Raw genomic sequence first — 13519 nt, forward strand, 5'->3', positions numbered from 1 at the left:
GCGATGCTTACAAAACCTGTCCGAAGAATGAGTTTTTCTACAGCAATGCAGAGTGCCATTGTTACCTAGGGCTACAGTTTGATTTGACTTTGAGTCTCTCTCTCTCTCTCTCTCTCTCTCTGTAGTGCCACCCCAGTGGCTGTCTCATTGACCTCTGTCTGCAGATGGGGATCATCATGGTGCTAAAACAGACCTGGAACAATTTCATGGAGCTCGGCTACCCGTGAGTTATTTAACAATTAAAAGAACTAAAGTAATATCCTCAGTCAGATATAGTGCCAGTCGACTGTTACCCTGACTCCGTAGTAATAGCAGATGAAATTAGATCCACTTGTTTCTGTTGTGGTTTGTTCTGTTGTTGTTTTGCTAGGCTGATCCAGAACTGGTGGACCCGGCGGAGGCTAAGGAGAGAGCACGGAGAGAAAGCCAAAGCCAGCTTCCCACAGTGGGAGAGGGATTACAACCTACAGCCAATGAATGCCTACGGACTCTTTGATGAATACTTAGAAATGAGTATGTTGCAGCTGAAGTGCAAGTCCTACATTTTCTTTACATGTTTAGCACACATAGTAAAAACTTTACCTATGTAAGTGCCCCAACCTTAGCTATCAGGTGTAAGGTTATTCCATGCACTCCACGGCTTAATCTAACGTACCTAAGTTTTTGGACAATAAAACTTTTTTGGTGACCCAGCAGCTGCAGTGCATGTTATGTAACCATGACACTGATTTGCTGTGGATTAAATTTAGGCTGGGAGTTTTTCCACATGCTCAAGGGCTGTACCGAATAGTCCGAAGCTTCATTCATGACGTTGACATTTGAACTCTAAATCAACATTCGAATGCTGCGCGGCTTTTATCTTTTTGCATGTCTATTCATTCTGTTTTAACCCGGTATTTCTGCAGAGTTGCATATACAAATTAGGCTACACTAATAGTATTAGTGTTAGACTATTTGTAGAGATTCCAGTGGTAGCTGCGTAGATTTCTTTCTGGTTTGTGTGATCCAAACATTTCTGATAACTCCAGTGTTGTAAAGTCCAAAATGTATTGATGTAAGACAGATGTTATCACGAAATATTCTGCATCAATCTATATTTGTTGGCTGTTGTAAGGTGCATTGTAGCTCAGAGGAATCATAAGGATGATAAAAACATCACGCCAGCAGGAAGGTTTGCTGGGAAAAATGGGTAGACACAGAAATCACAGAGGGAACTCCTCTGTACCCTGCTCAAACCGTTGTGGCGCTGCTCTTCCAGTCAGTTCTCTCTCACTCTACTCACACATAAAGGATGAGTGCCCGCCTCTCCAGTTCAAACTGGCCAATGAGGTCAGTACTCAGGCCAGTAATCAGTTGTTGTACATGTTGTTGTCAATGATTATCATTCAGCCAAACAAATCAACTCTTTGTCTTTGTTAATTGATATAGGAACTATACATAAAGAAAATATGGAAAACCTAGTGTAAGTAAATGTCTACCTTTATTAACAAAAAGGCTTAGCAAAGCCCAAATAGTTGGTGTTCAGTTTTTCAAAAACAACAACAAAAAACTCTCCTCTTGCCCCACACAAAGGGAGACAGCACCTGTATTAAAGGGGCAGCCTAGCAGCAATCTAACAGCACCATAACTACATTGATATAGCCAAATTGAGGATTTAGCAAAACGGCTCTCATAAACCGACATCAACAGATAGACAAAGTTAGCAATTAGCTATTTGCCATTTTACAGCAATTAGCAGAACCAGATATTCCCCTCAGGGATTTATGGAGAGAAAACAGAGCTAAAAGGAGAGGGAATATTGGACTTACATTTATCATTTGGCCAGAAACATAGACTCGCATTGCCAGACCTTCCTCCACAGCACTGGAGGGAGGAGGCTCTGGCTAGTCCACATATCATTCTGGGATGGGAGAAAAACATGCACTGGTTTATTGGCATTTCTTTAAACCAATCACAATCGTCATGGGCGGCGCTAAGTTCCGGACAGAACAATGGTGCCTCTGCAAAATAGCCTCCGGAAGGAACTTGTTTTGGTGGAACATGTGTACGTTCAAAAGTTGTTTTAGTCGTGCAACAGAAAACTCAGATTGGACAGATAGTCTAGCTAGCTGTCTGGATTTACCCTGCAGAGATCTGAGGAGCAGTTAACCATAGTCCTCAGAAATCAACCGGAGTTTAAAATGCCAACACAAAGAAAGAGGAAGGTGATGGATATCCGGCCGAAATGAGGGACATCCGGTGGAATTTCCGGCGGCAATGGAGCAATGCCGGAAATGTTTTTTGTGTTTGTTTCAGTTCTACAGTTTGGCTTCACCACCATCTTTGTGGCAGCATTCCCTCTGGCCCCTCTCTTAGCGCTGCTCAACAACGTCATCGAGATTCGTTTGGACGCCTACAAGTTTGTCACACAGTGGCGGCGACCTCTGCCCTCACAAGCCAAAGACATAGGTGAATTAACTGTGTTGTACTTGTTTAAAGTTCCCCTCCCTGTTTTATATGGTTCTTAGGTATAACGCCATGCCTAATTGTGTGCGTTTGTGGCAGGGATCTGGTATGGCATTCTGGAGGGCATCGGCATCTTGTCCGTCATCACCAACGCCTTTGTCATCGCCGTTACCTCAGACTTCATTCCTCGACTTGTTTACGCCTACAAGTATGGACCTTGTGCTGGTCAGGGTCGAGCAGGGGAGGGGTGAGTGATGATTTAACAGTCCATTTGTTTTAGTGTAGTTAATATTATTCAACAACTAAAAGGGCTCTCGGACAGCGCAGACCTTCGCCAAGGCCATGCCCCATATCGCAATCAGTGTTTCCCCCTAGTGTATTGCAAGCCTGGTGGCCCACTGGGCCTGAGTTGCCCCCCACCAGGTCTAAGCCACTTGGGAAATTGTTATGTATTTTAAGAAGTTATTGAAACGATTGGAAACTTGGACGTAGTCATATTTCCAAATCTCCACTTGGCTCTGACTTAATGTAGGGCCCTATGGAATATGTCTTATAGCTTTTTTTAATTCTTCATTTTGAAATTTCCGTCAATGATTCTGTTATCACAGAAACCAGCCGCTATCTTAATTATTCCATCAGTCTGGGACTGGCCCAATCCAGGTCCTCGTGAAAAAAAAAAGCCACCAGGCTAAACAACTTTTCTGGGGGAAACCCTGGCAATGTTCATTAAAATAAATAATGAGTGTATCCGTGTAACCATGATTTGGTTTCGCTCCGAAATATACCAGCTAATCAAGTTTGATGGAAATCGGGCCAATGTTTTTCCATAATCCTGCCGACGAACACACAGACAAACTGAACCGAAAATATAACCTCCAAGCTGAACTCTTGACTCTGGATATCATGTGTTTGGTCGTGTGTGTGTGTGTGTGTGTGTGTGTATGTGTGTGTGTGTGTGTGTGTGTGTGTGTGCGTGCGTGTATGTACGTTTGGGTATCTGTCTGTCCGCAGCTAATCTTGCATACTATTGGACCCAGCAGCCTAGAAGCCTGGCGGAAATCTGCACTCTACTGAGTGCACTTTTCTAGTTTTGTTCCTGTTTTAGATACTGCAAGTGTTGAATACAATGATTTCTTACATGTTTCTCAGGTGTATGCTGGGTTATGTCAACGCCAGTCTTTCAGTATTCCGGGTGTCTGACTTTGAGAGGAGATCACAGTACAGGACTAATGGCTCCGAGCTGTTTGGACAAGCTGTCAAATTTTGCAGGTAGGGTGTGTGTGTGTGTGTGTGTGTGTGTGTGTGTGTGTGTGTGTGTGTGTGTGTGTGTGTGTGTTCATTTATCACTTAAACCAACACACAGGCTCTTACTAAGCTCCACATAAAATCTAAATCACATTATACAGAAGACAACCTCAAGCTAAAAACATATTTTGTACACAAGTTATTTGGAAGCTTGATATTACATTTAACACTTGTTTTTGCTTGTATGCGTACAGATGGTGTCAGCACCCTGAGCTGAACTGATTGGTGAATTATGACATGAGTCAATATCATGAGTGCTACCAGAGACGGTGTAGAACCCCAATTCATAGTCATTTCCTGTATCGTTGTCGCGTGGGTTTCACCACGGCCACTCGCCAAACTCTCGTGAGATCTGGCAACATGGATAAGCTAACGTCAACTAACGTTCTAATATCTAATGTTAGAAAAAGAAAATATCAATAAATTATGCAACATATTATTCAAATAACACTTTCAAAAGATGCCACCGAATTCGATACTTTTTAGGCACCGACCGAATTGCCTTCTTAGTATGAAGTATCGAAAAATGCCTCGTCATTCAATACTACAGTTTAATACCTAAGAAATAAAACTCATCAGCGTCAGTGAGCCAGTCAGCATGCAGCATGCTTCTACCAAGATCTAAGAATGTTTGTGATTGGCTGTCTAACGTTACACGTCGTAGAGGCAGGCAGGAAAAACTCTACGTTACACAGAGATGGGCTCACGTAGTAGGAGCTGTGAATAAATAAAAAGATTTGTGCCGTAATGTGTAATGTTGTAATTTCATAATAGATTTTCATAAAATTGGTATTGAAAAAAGTATTGTTCAGGAACCGGTATCAAAGTCACAATATTGGTATCGGTATTGAACATTTTTTGGACGACATCCAGCCCTGTTTAGGAGACCGGAAGTGTGTACTGTTTTCATACCATTGGAACAGCGTGTAATGCCTTCAGTTATATAGAATCTTTGCTGTTGCTACTTTGGGATGACCTTTGAACTCATGTGTTGGACCCACCAGGTATCGTGACTACAGGGAGCCTCCAGACTCTGCCGAGCCCTACGCATACACTCTTCAGTTCTGGCATGTCCTAGCGGCCCGGCTTGCATTCATCATTGTGTTCGAGGTCAGTGATTTTAATCACTTTAAACCACATTAACTCAAGTTGACTCTCTTAGAAAATTGTTTCGAGATCTCGTCTCTCCAGTTACACATTTTCGTTGCCGTCTTTGTGTAAATGACCCATCTTCATCACCCTTGGATGTTTGTTTTCTTCCGGCATTACACAGACATTTTGTACTAGGGAGCTGGCAGGGTAAAGTCTGTTTAATGTCCGGACCAACTGATTCAGACATTTTCGTTCTCAAAAACAGCTCTTCCGGGTAATGTCCAATTCATTTTAGGGTTGCAGTACATGTGTGAAAGGTTTAAATCCATGTCTGTCAGTGAGGACACAGATTATTATTATTATTAGAGCTGCAAAGATTCATTTTCAACTACTAAATTAATCGCCAACTATTTTCATCATCGAATAATCGGTTTGAGTCCATTTTCTTGGAATAAAAAGTAAAAGAATTCTCTGATTCCAGCTTCTTGAATGTGAATATTGTTCTAGTTGCTTCTCTCCTCTGTGACAGTAAACTGAATATCTTTGAGTTGTGGACAAAACAAGACATTTGAGGATGTCATCTTGGGCTTTGGGAAACACTGATCAACATTTGTCTCAATTTTCTGCATATTAATTGAGAAAATATTAGACAGATTAATCAACAATGACAATAATCTTTTGTTACAGCCCTACAGATCATTTAGATTATGAATACCAGTTGGTAGTTACCAGCAAGACAAATATTTCGACAGGAGCAACTTGTTTCATTTCAACTCATCAAAATGTCAACATAAATCTTTTTGGTGAGATCAGTTCTTGAGACTAGGGAGTTTCTCATGTACAAAGAAAATGCAGTAGACCCCACTTCGCCATGTGCTGTTCACTTTAAAGTGCCCATATTATGCTCATTTTCAGGTTCATAATTGTATTTTAAGGTTGTACCAGAGTAGGTTTACATGGTTTAATTTTCAAAAAACACTATATTTTTGTTGTACTGCACAGCTCTCTCTCACTGCTGCAGATCCTCTTTTCACCTGGTCTCTGTTTTAGCTACAGAGTGAGACCTCTTTTCTTCTTCTTCTTCTGTACTATCTTTGATTACACTCGCACATGTGCAGTAGCTCAGATGTAGATCATGTCAGCTAGCTAGCTCCATAGACAGTAAAAGAAAGGCCGTTTCTCCAACTTCAGTCAGTTACAAGGCAGGATTAGCTGGGAGACTTCTAAATGAGACCGCACATGGAAGTAGTTCTTTTGTAGATTATGGTGAACTTGTGTGTGTTGTAGCAGTGCTTTGCTATTGAGAATGAGGTAGCATGCTAGCGCTAATGCTACGAGCTAACAGTTGTGGTTAGCCAGCTCGTTTCGGCTTGTGACATCACAAGCCGTGCCAATTTTGAACAGCTCACCCAGAGACTGAAGGCAGGACACATTCAGAAACCGTATCTCACTCAAAACAGCATGGAGGGATTTTTTACAAAGTTTGTATGCGTGTGGAAGCACCAGAGACACAGAAGAACACCCCAAATCCCAGAAAAAGTGTTTTTTTCATAATATGGGCACTTTAAGGTTTTTGATATTATGTTTGTGAACATTTATGCCTCCCCTGTTTTGTCTGTTTTTCCCCTGATTGCACCAAACTACATTATATCTGTGGCCTGCTTCAGCTTTAATCAGCAGCCTTAGTTCAGTGCCGTGTGCACACACTGCTACTAAAGAGCAGCTACACAGTGGTTCAAATTAACCTTGTTAAGCCAAGTCCACAAAGTTACTCATTCCCATTTAAAATATGTTTCTGAAAGCCACTTTTTAAAAACAATTAAACCTGCACTTAAATAACCATGTGTAATGTTGAGTGACGAACCCACAGGAAATCTCTACATAGTGTTTTAGCATCTGATAGCTCATTGCTTCGGTTTTAAAGCCTGCAACTTTACTGTTTTGGTTTAGGGTTAGCATTGTACTAATTACATCACCTAGTGTCATCCTTAAGGTAATTTTAAAGCATAACATAGATATAGATGCATTGCTTCATTATAGCGCTACTAACAACTTGCTTCAACTTTACTGTCATATACTGTCATATGAGCCAAAGGACTACAAAAAACTGTTTTGTTGGGCATAAAATGATAAATATGAAACAGTACACTTGGTTAAACACAGGAACAGAAAAGAGGCATTTGCCATTTCATCAAACATTTGAAAAAATAGTCCTTATCCTGCATTTTTTTAATTGCACAATAGATGGAAGTAGGCTTGGGTTTCAAAAAGTGTCCGGTGCCTAAATCGATACTTTAAAAAAAAAGAAGAAGAGCACAATACAACATTAAAGAACGGCTTGTTTATTGCTATGGTCAAATTTCAATTATTTATTTAAAATGTAATAATAATTTATCTCAACAGTCAATTGCTGTTAAACAACCAAAAGAACCATTAGATGGCAGAAGGGTACTTTAAAAACAACAGCTGGAGTTTCTCAAAGTGCACTTTAATACACCATGAGCTTATGAGGTGCAATTGAATGCACCATTAAGTCCCGTCAGCGACAGTGGCCACGGTACCAGCTAGTCTATTCTGTGTCGTTAGCTACAGACTGTTGTATGTCCTAGTGTTGAGTGAAATACAGCCAGACGTTAGACTGCAATAGACTGTTGCTGTCAGCATTTTAACTGCGTTTAAGCCAGCTACTAGCTAACGGCAGGCTAACGTTACCTGCTGCCAAGTGTAATGTTAGCTAGCGTCACGTGCAGTGATGTATCTGCTGCTTGTAAAGTCTGTTTCGGAGCACCAGCGAGCAGCGCAGGCATTTAGGTGCCACCGAAATCTGTGTTGTCAATCAGTACGGTAGATACCAATCGCTTAGGAACGGTTTCGGTGCTCAACCCAAGATGGAAGCTCAAACTATGTTCATATACTTTGTAAACCAATCAAACTCCCTTTCAAAGCTAGTTGATTACTAACCATTGTTCTGCATTCATTGATTCATTGATCACCACCACTGTCTACATCTCACAGTGAGTGATTCAATTTGTATTGTTCATTGTTTCCCCCCTTATCACTTTAGTATTTGTTTTGTTTTTATTGTGGAGGTATGGCTCTGGCATTTGTAATAACGTACTACTACTGTTTTTCCAGCATATGGTCTTTACTATCAAAACCCTGATCGCGTACCTGATCCCCGACCTCCCCAAGGACCTGCGGGATAGAATGCGCCGAGAGAAATACCTGATCCAGGAGATGATGTATGAGGCCGAGTTGGAGAGACTGCAGAAGGAGAAAAACGAGAAGAAGAACAAAGACAGGGTCCAAAACAAGGAATGGCCCTGAATACACCAACTGGTACAGCCGAAGATTCAGAAACAGTTTGTACAGGAGATTATTCAGCTCTGTTCATGACTTGTGTGGGGTTTGAGCTGCAGGATTTGCCCACTGTGCGGAACTCGGTCCTGGAAGCTATCAGAGTTTAGGCTAACGTTAGCAGCTCTGTCCTGAACCTTATTGGATTTGGGGAAGCTACACTCCAGAAACCCCAGCCGCTGTTACCAAAGATAGCGTTGAATTTTAACACCTCAATTAGTGCTAACCCAAAGCCTTTTCTCTTGTAAAATTAAAAATTAAAACATAGTATTTAAAGATATGAATATGTTAAGCTCCTAGGACTATTGGGACTAATTAGCTTCACAGTACAATTCAAGAACAATTTAGTACAATTGACACAGGCTTATGACTTAATGACCTAATTTTTTCCTGGGACATGCAGATTTAGCCTCAGTATGTTAGTTCAGTGTCACATACAGTGCATATTTAAGACCTCTTTTACATAATGAATGATGATAAAAGTCAGCTGGAAAAGATAAAAAAAGTTTATCAGAGACAGGGTTTTCATCTGAATTTGTGGTGACGACGTTAGCTTAATTTGCTAACTAGCTATAGCAAATCAAATCCAAGAGCGACAGCTGACATTCCAGCTGACAAAATCGACGACTGGTGGCTAGAATTGAGAAGTCTGCTTTTGTCTACCTCTGTCTGAAATCAAGGAGCCCTTTTTTTCAAAAACATTACTAAGAATTGTGCGTTTTAAATCTGCCACTTTTATCATTATTTGTATGTGCCATGCAGGAGCAGAAAGCTTGAGGTATAGCAACGAAAGCTAACGGTCAAGACTGAATGAGTATGTTTTAAGATCAGGTTGTTAGGTTCATTAAAGAGAAGTTTTGCATTCTGTTTTGGAACTCTTTTCAGCTTGAGTCCACAAATAATTAACATTTTAAACATTAAATCGAGGTATTTTACCTTGTAAAACATATCAAAGCTACTGAATTCATGCTAGAATAGTTTAAAACAATTTAAAATAGATTTTAAGATGCCGAAATCAAGTTAGAACATAGGAAAGCAAAAAAAAATGTGTTTAAAGGAAAATGTATATAGTTGTGCCTTTCAGAGTTGTTGCATCCTAAGACCTCAGCTGTGTAAAAATTCAAATGAAAACATTTCAAGTGTAACGCTGTATGTTTCCCAGTGTTAACAGGCCTTACCATATAGTTTCTCTTATTCCCAGGTTATCAGCTGGTGTTTGGTTTTCACTGCACAGTGGAGGAAGGAGAGGAGCGCTGGGTTTCCTGCATGATACTGGACCCTCATACCTTCCTCCTGCCATGTCAGACCAGCACCTCCTAGTGGACAGTAGATGAACTGCACCCAGCAGGGCCACACAGTGTACACAGGGCCCATTGTGTCTGCATTCATAACGGATGTCCTCTTGAACATTTGACAGTGGGTTTTGCTACGTTTTTTTTCTTTCTTTTTCTTTCCAGATAATTTCTACCACTTTGGACTCTCAACAGCGTATGTCTTCAGATCCTGAATGTAGATTTCAAGCAAGACTAAAGTTTTACGGATTTCTGGTTTTAGACGAGAGAAATAACTCTAACCGAGCTTACTGAATGACAAACCCTGTTTACATTTCTCCTCGTTTGAGGAGTTCACATATTGCTTTATTGTAAATAAAGATATTTAAATGAATGTCAGGCCATCTGCTCTGCTATAGTATAGTGTAATAAAAAAGCTAGGGAATGCAATTTCTGGAGAGATTGCGGTGGGATTGCTGGCTGCTGAAAACCTGACTGATGGACAGTCAGAAGCTAATCTGCATTGCTTGAAAAGCTGGGCTGTGTTGCTTCATGTATAGCAGGTAGCTGAACAGCATCGCTTAAAAAAATGGCTGGGAGCTAAACTGCATCGCTGGCTTAACTTTGTATAAAAGCAGCAGCTGAAGGAGTATGAAGAGTTGGAATAATAGAAAAGGGCAAAATAAAAAAGTAAGCAATGAAATGTATTGAAATGAGAGATATAGTGTGAAGACGTGTATGATCTTAAATGTACGGTATGCAAGATTAAAAAAAATGTATAGACTAATACAAAAATAATCCCTCAATCATGAGCAGGGCCACATGGAATCTGTGGACGCAGAATTCTGCAGATGTACAAATATTTAAACAGTGACAAGGCAATTAAGTCTGAATTTGTTTGAGGTAAATAGCTCAATAAAATGTTTTTAAATTAGCCTTTGTGTGTGTGTGTGTGTGTGTGTGTTCTTGTTTAACAGCTTTGTGGGGCCAAAATGCTGGACCCCACAACTTTAAAGGGCTGTTTGAGGGTTAAGACTTGGTTGTAGGATTAGGGTTATAATTAGGTTATGGTTAGGGCTAGGGTAAGGGTTAAGGTTAGGCATTTAGTTGTAATGATTAAGGTTAGGGTAAGGGGCTAGTGAATGCATTATGTCAATGACGGGTCCCCACAAAGATAGTGAGACGCACTATGTGTGTGTGTGTGTGTGTGTGTGTGTGTGTGTGTGTGTGTGTGTGTGTGTGTGTGTGTTTGTGCGTGTTTCTCACCTCAGTTAAGAATCCAGCATGCAGCCTCCATAGAGGTCAGAGAAGCAGTCTAATTAGCAAATCTCAATCAGCTGTGTGTCACCACCTGCAATTAAAAGGTTGCCAAGGTAACGGTACACCTGCTGAGTGACTCATGGGTCTGACATTCTGTCTGGCCTTTAATTAAGATTACTCACAGACTGTAATTCCTAATCTTCTAAATGTGTATATTGGGAGAGATAAGGAACATCTGCCGAACACTTTGCCATAAAATATGTTTATGGTGTTAAAAACTGGGAAATCGAGCACTTTAAAAAAAAAAAAAAAGTGCTCGTAAAATTTCTCATCTCAGTTAACGTTGGAGTCAATGGGGCAGTTCGGTGGCACTCTCTCACTTTGAGTGAAAATTGTGGGGTTCAGGAGAAGCTAAAGTAAAATTGTTCAGAATAGTTTAACAGCTTAACGCTACGTGTGTATGTCACCCACTAACTTTGAACATTCCGTCCATTCATTCCAATGGGGGTGAAATCCAAGAAAAACTTGGAATATTTCATAAAGTATTAAAGATACAAACGCTAAAAGTAATTCCGATAATGTCCGCAATGAGCTTGACATTTTGAAGTTTGAATGATTTGGAACAGTGTGAAGAAGAATAAGGATTATAAAAGGAAACAGAGAGGAACATAGATGGGATTGCAGCTGTTGCTCAGCAATCCCACCAAATAAAAAGAAACTGAGAACAGTTACTTAGAGATCTATTCTATAAAAGCTGTGGCAGTGTCCACAGTTGGCTTTAAATGGGAAATGCTTTCCATTTGAATATAGAGTCATAACTGCAGTAATAAACATTATTTATTGTAAAGAAATTGGACTGTGTGTGTCTTTCTTCAGCATTGTCATTGTGGTTTATGGAGTGAAGTGGAGTTTGTACTTTGAGACAATCCTGCCAACCATTCCTGCCTCCCTACACTGTAAACGTTTGATGTAAATTTACAGCTAAAATCTCACAGTATTTGACATTTTTGTTTTAATGTTCTACAGGATCATACTGTAAGTGGCAATGCATTCTGGGAGAAAATAATAATTTTACAGCACTATCTGCGATATTACAGATCACAGGTGTTTACTGTTAATACCAATGCTGCGTTCCAGGCAACCCGTAACTCGTGTTTTCACAACCTTTACCTGTGAAAGTGCCCTGGAACGGCAGTCAAACCCGTAACTTACTACTCATGAACTCATACCAGATCGTAGTACTCCCAGTTACAGTTTTTGACATCACACATACATAAACAACAATGGCGACCCCGGTGATTAACATTATAAACGTTATAAATAGAAATAAATATACATAAATAGGCAACGTAAAGTAATTCCGTACATTGTAATCAAAACAATACACATACGATTGTGTACTACTACAGGTTATGTTTATTAAATGAAGCCCAAAATATGTCGCCGACTAGAAATCGCTAGCTAGCGCTAGCTAACGTCAGCGTTGGGTAGCCGCTAGCTAACGCTAGCTTGAAGGGTTTGTGGTGACTCATGAGTCCTGATTTGAAGTTGTAACTTACGGGCTAAAAATTGTGTCTGGAACGCAGCATAACACTGCAGCCAGTATATTACTGTAAATTCAAATAATACGGTTAGAAACTGTATGTCTATTTACGGTAAAATACCGTAACATTTTAAAACAGTATGCTTACTGTAAATAACCAGTAGTTTATTGGCAAAGCTGCTGCCAGTATATTACTGTAAATTAACGGTGAAAAGTTTTACAGTGTACAGATATTCAGTAGTCTGGTCATTTGGTCAAAAACACCTAACAAAGCTAAAAGAAAGAATAGAAGATCATCTACATGAAACTCTGTATTTAACGGGTTTAATATTTATTTATTTTCCCCTGAGAGTAAAAGCATTTTGTACTGATACATGGCAAATTTATTTTTTAATTACATTTAATTACAATTTTATTTCCCAACAAAAAGTTCAAAGCCTTCTCTGCTTTGTTAGATAAAAAATATTCTGGGGAGAAAATGCTTAAGCCTTAATGCTTAAGTTTCCTGTTTTGTGACATAAAAGAAGTCATTTTACTGTTAAGCATAGTGGAATCAGCTTATGCCCACCAAGTGGAGGTTAGCAGTTATTGAGTGTAAAACCCAAATTTACAGTTTACAACATGTTTAATTCATATCAATGTTCAATATGTTTGCTTATCTATGCAGTAGTCTCATATTGCCAGACCTTCCTCCACAGCGCTGCGGAGGAGGGTCTGGTCTAGTCCACACAGCATTCCGGGATGGGAGATAAATGTGCTTTGGTTTATTGGCATTTCTTTAAACCAATCACAATCGTCTTGGGTGGTGCTAAGCGCCGGAGGGAACCACAGTGCCGCTGCAAAATAGCCTCGGGAAGGAACTTGTTTTGGTGGAAAATGTGTACGTTCAAAAGTAGTTTTAGTCGTGCAACAGAAAACTCCGATTGGACAGATAGTCTAGCTAGCTGTCTGGATTTACCCTGCAGAGATCTGAGGAGCAGTTAACCATAGTCCTCAGAAATCCACCGGAGTTTAGAATGCCAAGACAAAGGAAGCGGAAAGGGATGGACAGCCAGCCGAAAATGAGGGACATCCGACGGAATTTCCGGCGGAACCTGATCAATCCCAGAAATGAAAGCGTCGTCGATATAGACTATGTATGCACCAACCACCAAGGCAAATTCCTCGTTAGTGTAACTTACTTTGGCAATAAACCTTTTTCTGATTTCTGATGAAAACGATGAAGACTCTGGGTAAAAGACTAGGG

The 13519-nt window shown here is 40.2% G+C and overlaps 1 protein-coding gene across 1 annotated transcript in view; it reads left to right on the plus strand.

The window, feature by feature from the left end:
• The window catches only part of LOC144512436 (anoctamin-4-like), a 70953-nt gene extending 60549 nt beyond the window's left edge, over positions 1-10404 (plus strand). The window contains exons 22-29 of the mRNA XM_078243198.1: positions 126-223; positions 371-513; positions 2296-2448; positions 2545-2692; positions 3595-3714; positions 4755-4860; positions 7978-8181; positions 9401-10404. Coding sequence (XP_078099324.1) covers positions 126-223; positions 371-513; positions 2296-2448; positions 2545-2692; positions 3595-3714; positions 4755-4860; positions 7978-8169 — 960 coding nt within the window. The 3' untranslated portion in view covers positions 8170-8181; positions 9401-10404. The remainder of the gene's footprint in view (positions 1-125; positions 224-370; positions 514-2295; positions 2449-2544; positions 2693-3594; positions 3715-4754; positions 4861-7977; positions 8182-9400) is intronic.
• The last annotated feature ends 3115 nt before the right edge of the window (positions 10405-13519 follow it).

The sequence above is a fragment of the Sander vitreus genome, chromosome 23 (assembly GCF_031162955.1).
Source record: "Sander vitreus isolate 19-12246 chromosome 23, sanVit1, whole genome shotgun sequence".
NCBI classification, from domain to species: Eukaryota; Metazoa; Chordata; class Actinopteri; order Perciformes; family Percidae; genus Sander; species Sander vitreus.